The sequence below is a fragment of the Hippoglossus hippoglossus genome, chromosome 22 (genome assembly GCF_009819705.1).
Source record: "Hippoglossus hippoglossus isolate fHipHip1 chromosome 22, fHipHip1.pri, whole genome shotgun sequence".
Taxonomy (NCBI): Eukaryota; Metazoa; Chordata; class Actinopteri; order Pleuronectiformes; family Pleuronectidae; genus Hippoglossus; species Hippoglossus hippoglossus.
Genome location: NC_047172.1, coordinates 16,376,489 through 16,388,409, shown reverse-complemented (window position 1 = coordinate 16,388,409; position 11,921 = coordinate 16,376,489). Strand labels below are relative to the sequence as shown.

Genomic DNA, 11,921 nt, shown 5'->3' with positions numbered 1-11,921 from the left:
AAAATATACAACAGGCTAATGTGATTCCATTAACATCTAGCAGGTATATTTATTGATTTACATTTGTTAATTAAGAGTCAACAAACAGCAAAGCTGAGGTAGATGGGAATATAGGTAATTTGACAGATATTTGGTTATAAAACAAAGATCAGACAGTTTCAAATGTTGACCTCTGGGTGGCACTATATAAGTCAAACCTCCAGCAACTGATATTGAGGCCATTTGGAACAAGGAATCGATCCGTCAACCCAACATAGTGGAACTGCGGATTCATTCATTCTCCCCTTTAACATTGTCACATTGTCTATCACACGTCATTCGATACAATGACTTTATAAATATCATACACTGTAGCTGCTTTAAATGATAACCAAGGTTATTAGAATCCATTCTCGTAAAGCCATGCATATCTGTACCAAGTGTAATGGCAATCTTACACATAGTATACAATAGTTATTGAGACATTTCCCTAAAACCTAAGATGTGAACTTTGTGGTGACGCTGTGGTTTTAAAGCCCTGTCTGGGAACCAGGAATATTTTTAAATGTTGTGCTAATCCATCCGGTAGAACTTCAGGTATTTCACTAGATGTGTGAAAAATTTCAGCTACAAGTAACAATAAAGTAAACGTCAAAGGATGTCACGGTAGCCGTCAGGATTCATGCTCTGGTCATCGTCGATTTTCGTACCAAATTTCATGGCAATTGGTTTAATGATTATTGAGATATTTCAAATCAAAGTGATACTGCTGCCCAGGGAGCCAGCCTAGCATGGCTAGGACAGAGACAATGAAGATAACAATCCATGGACTTTATATTAAGCTACATAAGCGTGAGAGGTAATGTGGTCGGTACCCAGATGGTCTCCTCTGGCTAATGTTGGCAGAATGAGCCCATGAACTTCCATCAGACACAGCACCTGGTGCGTCCACCCATGAATGGAGGCCACAGACGGCTGCGATCATGCCAGTTGTTCACCACTGTAGCCCTTCCCACGCACTCTTTGAGCCTGGGTGTTTCTGTGTTCGCTGTAACCTGCCTGGTGCATCCCAGGTCTTGAAAGACAACAGCTCCTCTGAACCTGGTACGTGGCCTTCAGCTCCCATACAGGTCGTCACAATGCCACCGTCCAGCCGAGATAATTCTCCGGCCTCTTCCTGAACCCAGCCCCTGGCATTGAGGGATGGTTGAACGTATTAGAATAGATTACCTGAGCTGTAGACGGGGATAGCGATGCCGAAGGTTAAGCTACAGACTCCATGGGTGGTACTGGATCCCAAGGTCCAGCAACAACATACTGCGCTGCTATATCGAGCGTAGAGTTAGATAACAGCAACAGGGGGGGGGGGGTTGTGGGAATAAAGCAACAGGACAAGTTATTGTTCTTACTCATTCAGCCTTGTAACGACTGTCTGCTGAGTGACCATTACCATCATCACTGTTGCTTCACTGAGGTAATTAATCTAGAGCCGATATATTGTCGGTAGAACAAGTGTGAAGAGGCACATGGAACAGCAACAAGGTCAGATATCGATCTGTGGGGTGTGAACCGTAGATAATTGAGGGGCTATTAGGTTAACTGGCTGGGTTTAAATGTCATAACATCGGCGAACAACACTGCACCTTCGTCGGAGCTGACATTTACTCCTCCGGCAATTAGAGGGTTCGAGTCTGATGTAAATACCAAATAAATGTTTGATGAACTTAAACTACAAGAAGAGCAACTCTTACAAACCCAGAGAAGACAGAAACAGCTCGGCTGATGACAACAACTTCAGGCTCTCTCGTGGTGGGCGGACGAGCTAACAAAGCAATTTCCCTGCGGGGATCAATAAAGTTTTTATGACTCTGGGAGGAATCTCAAAGCTCAGGATTAACTGGCCTCATGTTCTTTTACAATATCGGGCATGATAGCGGATTACACAAAGGAAAAACAAGCAGAAATGTTTTATTGTAAAAAATATTTTATACAGCGTCTTAAGCTTGACATTTTGCAACGCACGAAATGAGAAGAAAGTTTCAAGATGTAGCGATAGAAGTATCCTAATCCTTCAGTGGCATCTCTGTTTCAGTGTGACTGACAGTCTCATGGGTGTGTGGTAGATAGTCCCGTCGTCTTGTCGCCCCGCATGGGAAGGATATCTGTGATCCAGTATTGGAACAGTGAAGCGACGGCAGCGTATTCTTCTAAAACACAGAGACACAGAGAGACACAGAGAGACACATTTCAGTCACAGCTCAAGACTCCTGACAACAACGATACCACGGGAACCGTCAGAGACTTCATTTGCTGTTGCACTTTGAGCTAAAGAAATCAAAATCACCTCTCAGCGTGCAGACATTCAAACTGACACCTCTGTCTCCAGCCAAAGACAGAAAATCTGAATTAAATGTAATCTGAGCAGAACATAAAAAGGACGCTGTAAAAGCCGGTGTTGTTCATGATAGGATCTCCGGGGTGCAGTGAAATCTATTTAAAGGAAATGTGCTTCAGAAGTGCTCCTGCAGTCGATTGATTGCCACTGCAAGGGTAGATAGAGCGATGAACTCACTTGAAGGACTTTTCAAAACCCGCAGGAAAGGCTCCTGCATGGAGGAGGATGTGGGATTAATTAAAATGCTGATTTAACAAAGTGGATGCTCACCAAAGTTATCGAATATTACTCCACCTCAAATATATCAGGAACTTAACCTTCGCGAACCACAAAGATTCATTCATTCACAATGAATTCTTTGACAAGTTTTGACAGTTTGCATTTTGTCGCCCTGATACAATCTGCCTGCAGAGATGCATTTTAAAACAGTGACTTGAAGCATGACTCATACAGTATGAGGTGGGTGGGGGGGGGGGGGGGGGTGGGGGGGGATTGGAAAGGCTTTCAGCTGAGAATTAGATACATGGAGAGGATACGCACAACTCTTTGGTTTACATGGCGTCATCTTGGCCACAGGGACAGGAAGAGACTAGTAACACTGTGTGACCGACAGTGAGTCTCCTTGCACATGCACACGCACGCACATGCACACACACACACACACACGGTGTCTGCGCATGACAGCAGCAAAGTCCCTACTGATCCTATTATACAGTCAGCTAGCCAAGCACGCAAATGAGCACATGGGCAGACACAGACACAAACACACACACCCAGGGGACACCGGAGATGTTTTGGCAAAGTGAACAAGTTCAAACACGTTAGTTAATTCATGGCGGAGGTCACCACGAGTGTGAGATGTAATATTATGAACTAAACTGGTTTAAGTGTTGCAAATCAAGGGCAGGTGCGTGCAGACGAAGGCAAGTAAGGGCAGGTATACTCATGTGAACAATACGCGTCACTGTGAGAATGAGAGGCAGGCGCTGACAGACAGAGGCAAGTATTAACCTGCAGAGACAGGTCAGTGAGGTGCCTCGGGCAGATCCTGGCAAGAGCAGGCCAGTGCAGACGCATGCGGATAAATGCTTGGAACAAACATGAAGCAGCATCTTATACAAGCAAAGCTCTCATTAGCAGCCGTATCACAGTTTCTCTTATCTCTTGCTCTTCTTGGAAAAAATACAATTTACATTTTTGATGTTTTCCGTGATACCAGCACTGACCTGCGGTCATACTCGAGGTGTTGTGTAGCTCCTGCAGCGCCTTTTCCAGTTTTGCCGTCTCTTTGTGTTGAACAGAAGTCTTGAGGCTATAGAGCTGCTTCAGGACAGAGTTTGGCTCACATCCGCTGGACATGTGGCTCAGAAGGTTGTCCACTGTGCCGGACAGGAGAAGACTCTTGTTGTCTACATGCAATTTGCCTGTAGGAGCACAGAGGAGGATGAGGGGTTAACCAACTCATAAACAAGAACTATTTCAAAGCAACACCACATTTCTCTACCTTAAAACAGCAGCTTAAAAATGTGTTTGATGGTTCACTCACTAAGGCAGAATAGTGCTGCTTTCATTTTCACTTATCTGTCAGTTTAAAACTGACAGATAAGTGAAATGAAATTGCCAGAATCAGACTCCTAAATTTTAAGAGTAATTCTGAACTGTAGATCAGATAAAATGACTTATAGGTCAAATCAAAATCTTTATCTCCAATATTTAGTGAGGAACCTTTAAAAATATGAAGAATTCTAAACAGAGTTTGGTGTATTTGTTAAAGTGGCAGCTCTTCTGGTTTAGGAAGCTGGGGAGCATGGGTAAAATCCAGAGTCAACACACAGGGCTTTGTTTTATTTCTTCACAAAAACAACATTGTGCCCCACAGAATGAATGACCACATGTGGCTGCAGAGGGCACTGCTGCTCAGTAAAAGCTACATAGTGTTGCTTTAAAATGAATTTGAATTGATCAATCAAAACAGTTGTTGATGATCACCAGTCAGAACTCACTGCAATTCTGATTTGATTTTGATGCTATGTTTTAACTTCTTTTCTGTTAATCCATGCACTCTCACGTATTTTCCAAATAACCACAGATGTGCTGTGGCAAAGGTGCAAAACATTCTGGTCACTGGTTTTGATTAATGTGCTTTCAGCAGCATTTAATTAAGCGTTCCTGGATTACATCTTTGCATTGCACCAGCTTTGTTCATTATAACTTCCAAAGTGGGTGAAAGTTTTAAAAGGTTTTAACGGCAGGGTGTTGAAAGTTTTAAAAGTTTTAACGGCAGGGTGTTGAACGTTTTAAAAGTTTTAACGGCAGGGTGTTAACTTTCTAAAAATTAACAGTCAATGAGGAATGTTTCAGCTCTGGCTTTAACAGTGACTAGAAGATTTAGTTCAGAGGTAACATAGGTGAAACAGCCTCTGCTCAGTACTTACGATCTGACAAATAGATTTCCAATGTTGTCCTGAGGAAGTCTGACACCTCAGCAGCTCTCCTCTCAATATCCTCCTCTTCCTCCTCCTTTCCCCCATCTTTTTGGTACGTAAACTCCAGGGCAGCAGCTCGGGGCGTCACACCCATGGAGAGCAGCTTCTCTTTGTGCCGTTTCTTCTTCAGCTTCCTCTTCTTGTTCCTGCTGATGTGCTCTCCTCCCTCAACCGCAGCCACAGTTTGCCTCTGGCCTGGAGCTGCACCATCTTGCCCAGAGTCTTGATGAGGAGCTGGTTTCCTTTTCTTCCTTTTCCTTTTTCTTTTGTGTTCTTCTTGCTCCGTATCCTGGTCTTGTTCCTCATTGCTCTCATGGACGCTCTCTTCTGTGGGCAACAAGATCCAAAGCTCTTGGTTAGAATCCAGTACACTCTTCACATGCAACTCTACTCTTGAGGGAATCAGATCAGGAAAAATGGCAGATTCTTAGATTCACATAGGTAAAGGAAGTGATTTATCTTGGCCAAACCATAAGGGGGGGGGGGGGGGTTCAGGGACAGGGACAGCAGGTTCCATCCAGTTAATCAATGCAACAGTTGATGCCATCAAATAGATGCTTTGTCTTTTTCACTGGTGTTTTGTTCAACTCATGTATTCTAATATGGATTAAGAAGATATCTGCTTAATCTTGATTTAACATGGAACAAGTCAACTGGCAGTAAATGAAAGTACAGTAAAATCTGAAAACTGTAAATATGATGCCTCTTGACAGAATAGTTGACAGAATCCTGTAGTCAATGTCTTTTTATTGATTTTTTTAATGTAATGATAATTTACTGAAATCTACATTTCCCATGCTGCTTTGCAAAATTCCTTTTATTTTGAATCCAGGTCTAAATCTGATGAAAAATCAAGGCGATTGCTAAGCTTATGTAACATCTTTGTATAGTGCATAAATGTACACACAAAATTACCACATTCCACTTACCCCATGGAAATCATCACTGCTGCTACTGCAGTAATGTTATAACTTTTATCACTGCATTGGCCTATTTTTTAAGACTTAACCAGGAATGAATTTAACTGGGATGTGAGTCCATGCAGAAACAGGGCTCTTGTTAGACGAGCAGCTCCCTCTCTGCCTCGTCACACCTCCCTTCTCCTTAACAACTCCTGAGTCACTGTGGGGTCAGAGAAAGCAGCACCCCATCGAATTCTTAACCACTCAGCCATTCACTACAGTGAGCAGCAGCATCTCACTGGTTAGCAACTTGGACATAATGCAGCTGAAGAAGTGGCAGTGCATAACCACAAGAAAAACAAGGTTGAAAAAAGGAGTTTCAGCTCAGTCTAAGGAGGTTTGGAGCGATGACAAGATAAAACGTCCTGTACAGCAAGACGTGTCTCTCGGAGTGTAAATTTAGCTAAATCTGAAAGAGAACTTGTTGTCATTTTGTTCCTCTCATGGTTCAGTCCTGCTACCATCTGCTCAGAAACAGATCCTGAACAGAGCATGAACAAATATGGAGAATTTGATGGATTTCAATGATTTGGTTCTTTAGTGGAAGATTAAAAGTTAAACAGTGTCTAACATCGATAAGTTACTCAGAATAGAAACAGAGAGAAAACTGAATTCACAGTCTCCGTATAATAAACACTAATCATGAACTTTATTCGAAACAACTTCACGCCTGCTTATTCATCTAGTATCCAATCATCCAACCACGTGGCAGCCGTGCGATGCAAAGTAACACGGACACAGGAAAGGAGCTTCAGTTATTGTTAAAATATCAAAATGAGGATCAAATGGGACCATATCCTGTTTGAGCATTTCTGAAACTGCAGATCTCCTGGGATTTTTATGCACAACAGACTTTTAATTAAGAACGATAAAAATAAAAAACTGTTCTTGACAGTAGATGGAAGCACCTTGTTGATCAGAGCTGTTGGAACAGAATGGCCAGATTGATTGGAGCTGACAGAAAGACTACTGTAACTCAGAAAACAATTACTGTATTTACAACTGTTGTACACACAAGAGCATCTCAGAACAATCGTGTTGAACCTTGAGGTGAATGAGCTACAAAACACGTCAGGCTCCACTCTTGTCAGCCAAGTGTGATGCTGCAGAGGACACAGACTCACCAACACAGGACAGCTAAAGACTGGAAAAACATAACCAACAGAATCTGGATTTGTGTTGGGTAGATGCTAGAGTCCGAATTTGGCATCAGCAGCATGAATCCAAGGTGGTGGTGGTGTAATGGTGTGGGGAATGTTTTCTTGCCACACTTGCATACCAATCACACCATGAATGCCACAATCTGCATCCCTATATGGTCCCAATTTACTATCTTCAAGTGGCTGAAATGGTTTCATGACCACAACGTTTGCTGTTCTTCGGTGACCATGACCACAGTTCCCATATCTGAAGCCTTAAAACTTTTAGAATGTGGCAGAAGAAGACCTTTGCAGCATGAATGTGCAGCTGACGCATCTGCAGAAATGATGTGATATTATTATGACAAAATGGAGCAGAAGCTCAGAGGAAAGTTTTCGACACCTTGTAAAATTGATGCCACAAAGATCTGAGAGCAGAGGGAGGAACTACCCAGCATTATTATGGTGTTCCTAACAAAGTTGTCAGTGAATGAATGAGACGAAAAAATTTGAAAAATGCTTAAAAACAGGCAGTAAATATTCCTTCTCTCTTTGAATAAACAAGATGTGTTTTTCCCTGTTCAGACTGGAACATCAAGCAGGTACAATGACACAGAATCGTCTGAAAAAAGTAGTGGATCAGAGATTTATTTCTAGAAATATTCCTTGAATCAGCATGAGCCCACAACTGCACATAAAAATGGAGCTTTTACATTAGTTTTATTTCCATAGCTTACTATAAAATGTTTTGAGCAAAGACTTCACTGTAAAAACAGCATGAAAATACATCTGGCAAATCAATGCTTTAGATTTGTATTCACGCTTAACACATTCACCATTACTACATCGCATCAACAAGTTAGTGTTGGACCGTTTCTGTGATATTATATTAATGCTTTATTGTCAGGAAACCTTTATACAGCCCAACTCAATATAACCTTAAACTGGACTCTGGATCGCACCATCCATCAAGGCTCCCTGCCCACTAAATCAAAAAGGTGTTAAATTAAGCACTGTTCAGCTGCCGAGCACAATTACTCAAACTTCACCTCATAATTTATTCTGGACGCTGGAGTATCTGAGCCAACAAATCTCTTTTATTTCACTGAGGTAAAGCAGAGGCCTGTCAGGTGGATGAAGGACTGCGTCAAGGAAGACGATGATAAGTACAGAGAAACGTGTAATGAGCCAGGGCTTTTATTACAGCCAGAGAATTTCACTGGTTCACAAAGATAAACAGTCTTTAAATGATGCATATCAACTGCCAAGCGCGAGACTCGCTCACCGTATCGAATTGCGAGCCAACTCTGCACATCACAGGTCAAGAATATTTCATCTTGGCTTGAACACCAGCTCTCAATTCAGCCTTAAAGATGGCACCACAGAGGGCTAAGTATCTATTTGCTGGGATATATCTCGCAAACAACACATTTAATAGAGCTTTCAAAGTGGAAAAAAAAAGAAGAAATCACCCGAGCTCAAACGCCATCTGCACTGTGTTCAAATTCTCCGCAGTTCGGGAACACAATTGATTATCACTGTCGGTTTCCGCTAACTAGAGTGGCAGGATAATCAGAACGAGTGACTTCAGTACGGAGAGCCAACCTGGAGAAATCCCATATCCATCTCTCCCAGCTTTATGGTGCATGGCACAAGTCCATAAATGTAGGATTATGGTCGTCTTACCAGCTGGGTCCTTGGCACTGTTCATACTTTCTGGTTGAGAGAGTGTGACCGATTTCTCTGGATGTGTCTTGTAGTCTGCAGGAGGAGGAAGGACAGTGTACACCCGAGCCTGGGGATTGGCTGCACTCGGTGTCTGCCCTGCATCACCTGAGACACACAAAGACAGCTGTTAAAACCTGATGTTAACGGCTGACAGGTATAGGATAATTCTACATGTATGATGTCCTGGTATGTGAATGTGTCTTTTGGGAAAAGTAAAAAAAAGAATGTTTTTCTAAACTTTTGTATGCTGCAAGTTTCTGATCTTACCTGTGGCAGTGTCCTCTTGAGTTGTCTTTCTTGTCACAAAGGTTTTCTTAGCTAGAGCGTCTACAATCCGTGGTGGGCTGGGTTCCTTCTCCAATTTGGGAGCTACAGGAAAAAGCCTCTGCAGGACTTTTGACCGAAATACTAAGTAAGACAGAAACAGACACAAAAAACAGACATAACATTATCATTGGCATTGCAAAGTACCTGACCTCTTGTATGAATTAGAATCTTTACCTTCATGCTCAAATCTGACAGTTTAACAATGCAAGGTGTGCAGTGAGTTTAATCTGCACAGGTTATAAACCCTGATATGTGTAGAACAAAGGATGAAGTCAAAGAAGCAACAACTTCTACCAACAAGTGAGAGAGCTGCTGTTTTATGGATTATGTACATACATGTTTTTTATTTCTGTGTCATGCCAGTACATTAGGGCCATCACTTCTTATTATGAGACACCCCTAATTCCCAAACCCATACATCATCTTCTGGTATAATACACATGAAACATAACACAAACACACAAAAGTTCAACGGGATCACATATCTATAAATTGACTTGATAAAGAGATATATTCTCTCCTCCCCCAGACTTTCAAAAGACAATAAGCTAATTCATAAATTTCATACATAAACAGCTAAAAACAATCTTTGCACATCATCCATATCCACAGAATCAAATTGTGTTTATTCTACAAACGATGCAATAACACTAGTTTTCTTCAGTATTTTGACAGATACACTAAGAGTAAAACACTGCACTTTACCACCGACTCACCAAACACCCAATCACTCATCTGAATTGGAAGATTTCTGCAAACTTTTCAAACCACGTATAAGCCTTCAGAAACAAGCAAGTTTGACCGGAACTTACTATAAAAGATCTAAATCTAAACCAGCTAAACTAAACTAGAGCTTGTGGTTCAACGTAACCTTCTTTATGAACATCGCAGTGACTTGGTATGGGACACAGGAACACGGGGAGGCAGAAATGTTAAGGCAGTCGTAGTTTGACAGTGGAACACGTGCGTTTGTTTACAACTATTACCACTTAACGCGAGACTTAGCCGCCGGTTAGCTACGTTAGCAAGCTGGCAGCAAACCCCTACGCTACAACGTGATGTTTTTAATTTCCCTGAGGTTGTAGTTGACACTGGCGATGCTCACCTTCTTTCCTATGTGTCATGTCGCTGACAGGAAGCGAAGACGAAGCAAACGCGAGTGTTGCGGGTGGCTAGGCAGCTACAGGTAGCATGCTAGCAGGCTAACCAGCATGCTAACTTTCAAAATGAGCTCGTTACGTGCCGGAGAGGACGCGACATCCCACACGCGCACAGGAAGTCAGAGTTGTGCGACTCGTGTTAAGAAATAACTTGTGAAATTCACTTTAACCACACAAACTAAACTGCAGTAATGCTCGGACTTGTCCAGCTCTGCACCAACGACTACTCACATACAACACAGGGCTGGAAGTGAGGGGGAGAACCTCAAGGCTGGGCCAAATTTCATTCGAATTAATGGCAAAGTAATTTGGACTTGGTTATTTTGAAAATTATTTGGCTGTAATATCATGGTTTTGTATATTTTCTGGATCAGTCATATCCATTCTTCAATTCGGCATACAAATCAGTGCTATTTAATGTAGTATGTAGGATATAACGTGTCATATTGACACTGATTGACCATGGCTAAGAAGGACTAAAGCAATCATAGCTTTAAATCTCTTCAGACTAATTCACTTCTGACATAATAAATGCAGGACGATTTCAACTCCGACAGTTCCTCCATCATGATCTGAAGTCAGTTGAGTGATCGTTACTTCCTGTCACAGTGATCAAGGCCAATTTATTTCAAGGCCAATTTAAAATGTGTGATGCATCAGGCTACAGCTCCCCCTGCGTTTGGATCCTGCAACGACAGCGTGTTAAGGGGCGTGCGCACACGGAGCCAGCGGCTGGAAGCGAGATGAGATGAGAATATTAAGCAGGCACCTCATGGCTCAGCATCAGCACCGGTCAGAGTTAGGATTTGCGCACCCTCCAAACTTGGCTTGGGACCCCAGCATGTGAACGGGCTTTTTTTGCAGGAGGAGGATCCACCTTAGCATGTCAGCCCTGAAGAAGGTAACTCCCCCCTCTCTCTTTTATTAATCCTTAAGTGCAAATTCAACTACTAAAATGTGACATGAGCAAAGATTCCAACAGTGCATTTCACCACCGAACTGGAAATGGGAAGGTGCATGCAGGAGTGGATAAAATGGGTGTGTTGAAGCAATGTGGCTGCAGGATTTTCCTAGTTCTGCATTGCAAACAGACTTTTGCATTTTCAAAATGGTCAATTAATAATGATTTAAACTATGATAAGCAGCAAAATGAGTGGTTGGTTTCCTCACTGCTGGATACCATACGTGCAATTTTATTTATCCCAGAGGAAGAGGCTCGGATGAGGAGCATCTCAGGCAGAAAAGCCTCTTAGCACAAGGTGAACTCCTCCTAAAGGATGTAATGTCAGTGTAGATTTCCCCGGGACTCCTCCTGATGTGCACTGTCATGTAATACTTTATGTTATCATGCCCCGACTGTAGTCTATGTAGGTGGATGGGGCTTATCTGACTTTACAGAGCCTGACCTCAGTGCTGGGCAATCCTGAATGAGTGAAGCTCCTTGAAGCTCAACAAAAGAAGGCATTGGAGGAGTTGGGGTATTTGTAAGAATTAAAAAAACAACTCCACAGACCTGTGTTACTGTATGCATTACAGTGAAGAATAAGTAATTGAGCAGCATATGCCCTCTGATTGTTCAAGTAGTGACAGTTGCAGTCATGTAAATGGATGATTATTGCTCCTTTATTGTTGGGGATATTTGCAAAGAGAGGAATGGTTAACTGCTAGTGGTGCAAAACCCTTATCATCACTGTTTTGTACGCTGACACATTGTGTTGTTTGAAATTCAATGCAGTTGCAAGCAT

The 11,921-nt window shown here is 42.3% G+C and overlaps 2 protein-coding genes across 17 annotated transcripts in view; one reads left to right on the top strand and one right to left on the bottom strand.

Annotated features, from left to right (window-relative positions):
- Positions 1 to 725: 725 nt before the first annotated feature.
- On the bottom strand, positions 726 to 10,759 carry LOC117755627 (glutamate-rich protein 1). Of its 3 annotated transcripts, none has more exons than XM_034575585.1 (7): positions 10,122 to 10,759; positions 8,957 to 9,097; positions 8,648 to 8,794; positions 4,810 to 5,187; positions 3,601 to 3,798; positions 2,552 to 2,585; positions 726 to 2,186 (listed from the first exon to the last, which is right to left on the bottom strand). In XM_034575585.1, the coding sequence occupies exons 1-7, from the start codon at positions 10,138 to 10,140 to the stop codon at positions 2,051 to 2,053; spliced, it is 1,053 nt and encodes a 350-aa protein (XP_034431476.1). In that variant the 5' UTR covers positions 10,141 to 10,759; the 3' UTR covers positions 726 to 2,050. The 3 variants fall into 3 exon arrangements, with proteins under 3 accessions (XP_034431476.1, XP_034431477.1, XP_034431478.1); XM_034575586.1 differs by lacking the exon at positions 10,122 to 10,759 and adding an exon at positions 9,733 to 9,876; XM_034575587.1 differs by lacking the exon at positions 2,552 to 2,585 and having other exon boundaries at positions 10,122 to 10,756.
- An 84-nt stretch (positions 10,760 to 10,843) lies between these two features.
- Positions 10,844 to 11,921, top strand: part of dlgap2a (discs, large (Drosophila) homolog-associated protein 2a) — a 172,102-nt gene continuing 171,024 nt past the window's right edge. For 8 of the 14 annotated variants that reach the window (XR_004612633.1, XM_034575577.1, XM_034575569.1 and 5 more), the window contains exon 1: positions 10,846 to 11,077. Coding sequence is in view for 12 of the 14 variants with exons in the window: in XM_034575569.1 (XP_034431460.1) it covers positions 11,060 to 11,077 (18 nt within the window). In the remaining 2 variants the exon portion in view is untranslated. Of the gene's footprint in view, positions 11,078 to 11,921 lie in introns of all 14 variants that reach the window. The other 6 variants (XM_034575581.1, XM_034575580.1, XM_034575579.1 and 3 more) reach the window with 3 other exon arrangements.